Raw genomic sequence first — 8,912 nt, 5'->3', positions numbered from 1 at the left:
GCGTATAGAGTTTTTGTATTGTGTGTGTGTGTGTGTGTGTGTGTTTAGCTCAGTATTGGTTCTGATGAAGTGGAGCTAAATGGATCGAGTTTGACTCCACCGCACACTCCAGCAGTAAAATTTACCCAGAAGGCATTGCTGCACTATGGTGAAGTTAGTGCAACAGTTCCAATAAAACAGCTCATTTGATTGGATGTGATGAGATTTTACTCCACAGACATCTGCATTTCAGCCGTCCTGCAGGGTTTCAGTGTTTATTTGACATAAGAGAAGGAAATGGAATAATTATGGAGTAGTGTTCTGTGTGCTCGTCTCAGTCCATTTTGAGGGAGAATTTCCCATTAGTGAAATAATCTTTCAGAATAGAAGCACAGTGAAGATGGAGGATTACAGTAAAGACACACGTTCATGAAACTGTAGCGGATGTACTGTATATAGTCTCTACACTTCCCCTGTACAATCCTCGCAGTGTATTTACACTTACACACACACTGCTGTATTCGATTTATTTGATCAGATGTGTAGAATAATTTATTTTGTGTTAGTGTATGGTGCTTTACATGACCTCCTGCTTCACACACACACACACACACACACTCAGGACTGAAGGTGTTGGTTGTAAACACACAGGTACAGTGTGGAGCGATGCTGGAGTGGTGTGTGCTCACTGCAGCAGTGTTTTACGGTGTTTGTACAGCACTTTGCTCCCTTCCCTCATGGCCCCGCCCACCATTTTAGCAGCTGATGTCACTGAAAGGGGCGTGGATGCTAAAGCCGCTGCCCTCTGCACCACTTTGCTTTTTTTCCCTTTCCCCTTCCCTTTGTCCAGAACGCCGGAGCTCTCCAGCGCCCCCTTCCCCATGGCAGTCACTAACTCACACCAGAACTCATGCTCGGCTTTCTTCCTCCTCTCTTTCTCATCCTCTCCTTTCTCTCTCCTCTGCCCCTGCTCCTTTTCTCCCAGAATCCTTCTCTCACAGATATACCACTTCCCCTCATTCCTCTCCACCATGGCCTCGATTTTCTTCACCAGCTCGCTCGCTTGTGCTCGATCTTCATGTTTTGTGTTATCGAGCATGTGAATCCTGTCCTCGCACAACCGCATGAATTCCCAGAGTTCCTTGCTCTCCTGTAGAAAGCTCTCTGCAGGTTTGTCGTGCAGTTGGTCAGCGTGCGTGAGGACGAGCAAAGTGTGTTTGAGGGCCGCTGAACCCAAAACGGTGCCGATCCACTCCAGAGTCATGCGCTCCTCTGAAGTTAATTTTCCTGGTTTCAGGACTAACAGAAGTGCGTGAGGTCCAGGAGCGGAGAGATCCACCATGCCCCGTGCCACCTCAGCACACACCTCCTCTGATGACATACAAGTGTGGAAAAAACCTGGAGTGTCAATCACCTGCAGGCTCCGCCCCTCCACCTCACCACAGGCTCGTACACACTGCTGAGTGATGGACAGCGGGGAGATGTCTCTCTGAAACACGGACTTTCCCAGAATGGTGTTTCCTGTGGAGCTTTTACCAGAACCGGTCCGGCCCAACAGGACAATCCGCAGATCCGCAACACACACACTGTCTGAGGAGAAGAATTCACACACACACACACACACACACACAGCATGAGGAGCATGATGCTGCACACCTAATATTAGCTTAGCATAGTATATTTAAGGTTGTTTTATATGGTGGTAATGTCTCAGAAATGCAGTTTATATCATTAAATACCCTGACTGTGCCGGTCGACACAACTCAACACAACTCTCTGGGTCAACACAGCTGAAGCTAAAGTTCATTTTAATCAGCCAGTCGAAAACTCAGTTGTATGACATCATTTCTGCAGTCTACTGGTTCTGAATCACACTATTAAAGGTGTAGTAATATTAGTTAAGATAGTCAGCAGTATTGCGCTAACATTAGCTTAGCTACGGTTACCTCTACTGCAGTAGCTAAAACTACCTACAGTATGTCCAGGAGTTCTGTCTGGGGGCGGAGCTAATCTGTATGTCATAATAAAGACACTATAGATGTATAGATCCACTGCGTATAGAAACACTTTTAAACATTACACAGCTAGCCAAATGCACTAGCTATCACTGGCTAATCTGTTGTGATGATGTCACAATACATATTAGGTTTGCAATTGTAAGATCACTCCACCCTTTCTTAATAATAATAATAATAATAATAATAATAATAATAATAATAATAACAACAACCTTGCTGAAAAAAAACAATAGAAACCATCAGAGAAATTATAATGGTTTCCACTACAAATACCATTACAAACCATCAGCTAACCATTAAAACCATTACCATTATAGGTCCTTAATGGTATCCAATAGACATAACATGCCACCATAGAAGGCACCAAATTACCAGTAGAGACCCACAGGGACCATTACAGTTTCCATTAAAACTATTACAATTCCCATTATAACCATTAACACCATTACAAATTCTCGGAGGGTTTCTATTGTTGATGTTTTTTCTTCTGCAAGAATAATAGGCTAATTTATGTGTTTTTGTTCATGCTAAACCTTAAAAGCAGCTATAGACCGAAGATGCAGGTGGGATATCAGATTAGCACGCGCGTTATTTGGGGGTTATTTACTATTCTGTTTCAGCTATTTATTTAATAAAACCCGCCTCTATCTCTACACAGAATACAGGTTTTCACATGTACAGCTCAGGGTGAACATGAAGTGCAGGTCGCATTGCGCGCGCAGGTGTTTGAGCTCGTGCATGTGCGCGTGCCCGTGTGGGTTGCATGCAGGTGTTTCACATCTGATTATTGACATGTATTTCTTTTTCTCGCATTAGACCTCGCGTGCGCTGAAATATGATGCCGCATGCTCCTCCTCTGAGGGACTCGCGCGCTGTGTTAGAATATAATATAATATAATATAATATAATATAATATAATAAACCCTGCAGGATAAAGAGAGCCTGTCTCACTCTCTTTCTTCCTGTCTCACTGTCTCACTCACCTCCGGACGCCTCGGTACATTGCGATGCTGCCATGATGTCATTCACACGCGCGCGCACCAAGCACCGGTGCACTGTCTGGTGAGCTCGCGCATCCGCTGAAACGTCTGGCCCCGTGACGTCATCGTCGCCGTGACTAAAAGTGACCAATAGTGTTCATAAGCATAGCCTACTAATTACAGTATGAGTGCGCGTATATAACTGTGGGGAAGATTTACAGTATATTATATTGTTATATATATAATATATAATATATAAGTATAATATTACAGTGATAATATTATATTGTAACATCACCAGTATTAACACGGTCAATACCAATGAGAAATAAAATGTAATATGTGTTTGTATTAATGTAAAAATGAAATAGAATAATATCAGTGCTTAAAATACAACAAAGAATATGATATTATATATTATTTGAAAACGAAATAAAATGTATATTAATGTTAAAATGAAAGCTGAAGTGAAATACTCTGATATTAAATACTGTAAGTGTGATGTTATGAAAACGTTATAAATAATGAGTATTCATTCTATTACAAATTTCATGTTAATAGACAAAAATGAGAATTTTGGATCAAAGCCATGTAAAAACGTAAATATTGTGACCAGTGGAGGTTACATAATCATTATGTTTGTAATTTATCATAATCACATTTAGAAATGTGTCATTTATAAATGTGATATATATTATAATTACTGAAATGTGTTTACAGTACGTGTGTAGTTTATATTTTTCATACAGAGGTTGCAGGAGAATTTATTCATTAAAATGAGGATTTATATGAATAATTTACTCCAGGCTGGAGAACACTGCTCTTCCGGGTTCTCTGATTGCGTCATCATGTGTATGGGACGGGGCGGGGCGGGGCGATGGGGGGGGGGCTAGGAGGTGGAGTCAGATCGGCACTCTCACCATTGCGGAGACCCGAGACCGGTGCTTCTGTGACACGAACTGAAAAGTTATTTAAACTTGTATTTAATGTGATTACAGATCCTGTATTTTAAACTGTTTAGTACTTGAAACCATATGCCATAAGTTATTGTATTTCTAGCCACTATTTAATGTGTGAGGTGAGAGTCTTTATCCTTTAGCTAGCTGTGTGAGGTGAGTCTTTATCCTTTAGCTAGCTGTGTGAGGTGAGTCTTTAGCCGTTAGCCGTTAGCTAGCTGTGTGAGGTGAGAGTCTTTATCCGTTAGCCGTTAGCTAGCTGTGTGAGGTGAGAGTCTTTATCCTTTAGCTAGCTGTGTGAGGTGAGAGTCTTTATCCTTTAGCTAGCTGTGTGAGGTGAGAGTCTTTATCCTTTAGCTAGCTGTGTGAGGTGAGTCTTTAGCCGTTAGCCGTTAGCTAGCTGTGTGAGGTGAGAGTCTTTAGCCGTTAGCCGTTAGCTAGCTGTGTGAGGTGAGAGTCTTTATCCTTTAGCTAGCTGTGTGAGGTGAGTCTTTAGCCGTTAGCCGTTAGCTAGCTGTGTGAGGTGAGAGTCTTTATCCGTTAGCCGTTAGCTAGCTGTGTGAGGTGAGAGTCTTTAGCCGTTAGCCGTTAGCTAGCTGTGTGAGGTGAGAGTCTTTATCCTTTAGCTAGCTGTGTGAGGTGAGAGTCTTTATCCTTTAGCTAGCTGTGTGAGGTGAGAGTCGTTAGCCGTTAGCTAGCTGTGTGAGGTGAGAGTCTTTATCCTTTAGCTAGCTGTGTGAGGTGAGTCTTTAGCCGTTAGCTAGCTGTGTGAGGTGAGAGTCTTTATCCTTTAGCTAGCTGTGTGAGGTGAGAGTCGTTAGCCATTAGCTAGCTGTGTGAGGTGAGAGTCTTTATCCTTTAGCTAGCTGTGTGAGGTGAGAGTCTTTATCCTTTAGCTAGCTGTGTGAGGTGAGTCTTTAGCTGTTAGCTAGCTGTGTGAGGTGAGAGTCTTTATCCTTTAGCTAGCTGTGTGAGGTGAGTCTTTAGCCGTTAGCTAGCTGTGTGAGGTGAGAGTCTTTATCCTTTAGCTAGCTGTGTGAGGTGAGAGTCTTTATCCGTTAGCCGTTAGCTAGCTGTGTGAGGTGAGTCTTTAGCCGTTAGCTAGCTGTGTGAGGTGAGAGTCTTTATCCGTTAGCCGTTAGCTAGCTGTGTGAGGTGAGTCTTTAGCCGTTAGCTAGCTGTGTGAGGTGAGAGTCTTTATCCGTTAGCCGTTAGCTAGCTGTGTGAGGTGAGAGTCTTTATCCTTTAGCTAGCTGTGTGAGGTGAGAGTCGTTAGCCGTTAGCTAGCTGTGTGAGGTGAGAGTCGTTAGCCGTTAGCTAGCTGTGTGAGGTGAGAGTCTTTATCCGTTAGCCGTTAGCTAGCTGTGTGAGGTGAGAGTCTTTATCCTTTAGCTAGCTGTGTGAGGTGAGAGTCGTTAGCCGTTAGCTAGCTGTGTGAGGTCAGAGTCGTTAGCCGTTAGCTAGCTGTGTGAGGTGAGAGTCTTTATCCTTTAGCTAGCTGTGTGAGGTGAGTCTTTAGCCGTTAGCTAGCTGTGTGAGGTGAGAGTCTTTATCCTTTAGCTAGCTGTGTGAGGTGAGAGTCGTTAGCCGTTAGCTAGCTGTGTGAGGTGAGAGTCTTTATCCTTTAGCTAGCTGTGTGAGGTGAGAGTCGTTAGCCGTTAGCTAGCTGTGTGAGGTGAGAGTCTTTATCCTTTAGCTAGCTGTGTGAGGTGAGAATCGTTAGCCGTTAGCTAGCTGTGTGAGGTGAGAGTCTTTATCCTTTAGCTAGCTGTGTGAGGTGAGAGTCGTTAGCCGTTAGCTAGCTGTGTGAGGTGAGAGTCTTTATCCTTTAGCTAGCTGTGTGAGGTGAGAGTCGTTAGCCGTTAGCTAGCTGTGTGAGGTGAGAGTCTTTATCCTTTAGCTAGCTGTGTGAGGTGAGAGTCGTTAGCCATTAGCTAGCTGTGTGAGGTGAGAGTCGTTAGCCGTTAGCTAGCTGTGTGAGGTGAGAGTCTTTATCCTTTAGCTAGCTGTGTGAGGTGAGAGTCGTTAGCCGTTAGCTAGCTGTGTGAGGTGAGAGTCGTTAGCCGTTAGCTAGCTGTGTGAGGTGAGAGAAAATTGGACTGTTTTTGATAATTTTAGCTATTAAGTGAAATCTGAGGTAAATATTAAGGCCAGTATAACCTTCATCCGGGTTATAGTGTTTGTTTATTTATTAACAGGAAGGTAAAATGGCGACTGTAGACGTGGTGTATGAGAAGATTCACCACAGACACGATCCGCGGTGGTGCGCGTGCGTGGGAACAGGACATGAAGTCAGAGCGGGCGCAAGCCTCAGGGTGTGTGTCGCGTGCGTCATCGAGCTAATGGACAGCCAGGACGTGTCGGTAATTATCCTCTATTTCACTCATTTTATTAATTTATTATTACTGTTGGAATGTAGATGTATTTAAACTATTAATTATATTATATAGATTTAAATATTTAATTTAATCCTGAGTAATAATAATATAACAATATATTATGAGATGTATTGTATAGTAGTAATTATCTCTGAAATATCCATCTCTAATTATATCACCTTTTTATATCAGGTGTCCTCAAACACACCTGATCTGACTCCTCAAGAAACTTACAGGTGTGACCTGTGGAACTGAGGTGTGTGTGTGTGTGTGTGTGTGTGTGTGTGTAGGTTGTGCGTAAGTCAGTGGCTCTGACTGGTGTAGGAGAGCTGCTGAAGACTGAAGGAGTGATGAGGGAAATCCTGCAGCAGGATGACCGAGTGTGTGTGCATTTCACCTCCTCATTACTCAGTAAGAAACACTTACACACACACACACACACCTGACCCTCATTAATGCGTTTACATCCACCTACGTAAACGTGGATAAAGAGAAGGTGTGATAAAGTGATAAATGAAGCACTTCAGAGTTTTGATGAGCGTCCGCGTCCTAAACCACACAATATTATTACGGTCCCTCCATGGGTCACGTCCTAAACCACAATATTATTACGGTCCCTCTATGGGTCGCGTCCTAAACCACAATATTATTACGGTCCCTCCATGGGCCGCATTCTAAACCACACAATATTATTACGGCCCCTCCATGGGCCGCGTCCTAAACCACACAATATTATTACGGCCCCTCCATGGGCCGCGTCCTATACCACACAATATTATTACGGTCCGTCCATGGGCTGTGTCCTAAACCACACAATATTATTACGGTCCGTCCATGGGCCGCGTCCTAAACCACACAATATTATTACGGTCCGTCCATGGGTTGCGCCCTAAACCACAATATTATTACGGCCCCTCCATGGGCCGCGTCCTAAACCACACAATATTATTACGGCCCCTCCACGGGCCGCGTCCTATACCACATAATATTATTACGGCCCCTCCATAGGTCGTGTCCTAAACCACAATATTATTACGGTCTGTCCATGGGCCGCGTCCTAAACCACACAATATTATTACGGTCCCTCCTTGGGTCACGTCCTAAACCACACAATATTATTACAGTCCGACCATGGGCCGCGTCCTAAACCACATGCTACCACATTAAGTGTGTGGCTATAGTTTAATACTGTAATCCATACTATTTGCAGTACTACAGTATATGGTGTGTGTGTGTGAGATGATGCAGGTGTTGTATGTTTATGTTGCAGCTACAGCCAGTAAATGTGTGGTTGTCATGGTAACTAGTAATACCCAGAGCTCAATAGTACACATGACATGCTGTGTGTGTGTGTGTGTGTGTGTGTGTGTGTGTGTGTATGTGTGTAGAGCTGCTGCAGTGTGTGGAAGATCCCTCTGTTCTGGATAAAGTCATGCAGGGTGAGAGGAGAAATAACGTAGGTCTGAAACTACACCATGTTCATGATGCAGTGCAGTGTGTGTGTGTGTGTGTGTGATGTGGACACATCTGGAAGCACACAGTATATATCTGTACATGTTGACATAGACTCTATACTGCCACTGTCACATCTGTGTCTGTGTAAATTAGGTGTGTGTGTGTTTCAGTGCTGGTTCAGCTGCTGTTGGATCTGAAGACAGAGCAGTTAGTGCAACATGTGATGGATCAGCTGCAAACACAGGTGATTTACACACACACACACACACACACATAAACATACACATACACACACACACATAAACACACACACATAAACATACACACATAAACATACACATACACACACACACACACACATAAACATACACATACACACACACACATAAACACACACACATAAACATACACACATAAACATACACATACACACACACACACACACATAAACATACACACACACACATAAACACATACACAGACAAATACACTCACACACATAAACACACACACACACACATAAACACATACACAAACACATAAATACACACACACACACATAAACACACACACACACACACACATTATATGACTGTTATTAAATGAATACTCTCTCTCTCCCCCAGCTGTGTGAGGTGAAGTGGTTCCTGGTATGTGTAACGTTTCTGGGTAAATTGCTGGATGCTGTTCCTGCAGTAGCCCACATGCTGTCCACCTCACACTGTGAGAACACACACACACACACACACTCTACACACTCTCTCCCTGTGTGTTAGTGTAGTGTGAATGTGTATGTCACTAGTGTGTCACTAAGTGAATAAAAAAATGTAATATGTTATTGTAGATGTGATTTTTGATTGTATATTGTGATTATTTAACTGATGTGTATGTATTGATCTACACATGTTTAAATGATACGTGTTAATACTTTCATACATTTACTGTCTGTGTTACTGTGTGTGTGTGTGTGCAGTGTGTGTAAGCCCTCTCTGTGTGTGTGTGTTGCAGTGTGTGTATTGGAGCGTGTGTGTGTGTGTAAACCCTCTCTCTCTCTGCAGTGTGTGTGTTGGAGAGTGTGTGTAACCCTCTGTGTGTGTGCAGTGTGTGTTTTGGAGAGTGTGTGCGTGTAAACCCTCTCTCTCTCTG

At 43.3% G+C, this 8,912-nt stretch overlaps 2 protein-coding genes across 18 annotated transcripts in view; one reads left to right on the top strand and one right to left on the bottom strand.

Moving 5' to 3' along the window:
* Window positions 1-288: 288 nt before the first annotated feature.
* On the bottom strand, window positions 289-3,014 carry LOC128616304 (GTPase IMAP family member 7-like). The gene is made up of 2 exons (XM_053638877.1): window positions 2,981-3,014; window positions 289-1,635 (listed from the first exon to the last, which is right to left on the bottom strand). Exons 1-2 carry the CDS (start codon window positions 3,012-3,014, stop codon window positions 665-667), a joined length of 1,005 nt encoding a protein of 334 aa, XP_053494852.1. The 3' UTR covers window positions 289-664.
* An 844-nt stretch (window positions 3,015-3,858) lies between these two features.
* The window catches only part of LOC128616010 (meiosis inhibitor protein 1-like), a 12,517-nt gene continuing 7,463 nt past the window's right edge, over window positions 3,859-8,912 (top strand). For 7 of the 17 annotated variants that reach the window (XR_008387333.1, XR_008387332.1, XR_008387334.1 and 4 more), the window contains exons 1-6: window positions 3,885-4,055; window positions 6,132-6,296; window positions 6,602-6,722; window positions 7,700-7,771; window positions 7,937-8,010; window positions 8,393-8,489. Coding sequence is in view for 14 of the 17 variants with exons in the window: in XM_053638453.1 (XP_053494428.1) it covers window positions 4,047-4,055; window positions 6,132-6,296; window positions 6,602-6,722; window positions 7,700-7,771; window positions 7,937-8,010; window positions 8,393-8,489 (538 nt within the window). In the remaining 3 variants the exon portion in view is untranslated. Of the gene's footprint in view, window positions 4,090-5,247; window positions 6,017-6,131; window positions 6,297-6,503; window positions 6,723-7,699; window positions 7,772-7,936; window positions 8,011-8,392; window positions 8,490-8,912 lie in introns of those variants that run through there. The other 10 variants (XM_053638448.1, XM_053638451.1, XM_053638447.1 and 7 more) reach the window with 10 other exon arrangements.

Source organism: Ictalurus furcatus, chromosome 12 (genome assembly GCF_023375685.1).
Source record: "Ictalurus furcatus strain D&B chromosome 12, Billie_1.0, whole genome shotgun sequence".
Taxonomy (NCBI): Eukaryota; Metazoa; Chordata; class Actinopteri; order Siluriformes; family Ictaluridae; genus Ictalurus; species Ictalurus furcatus.
This window is presented reverse-complemented; position numbering and strand designations above follow the sequence as displayed.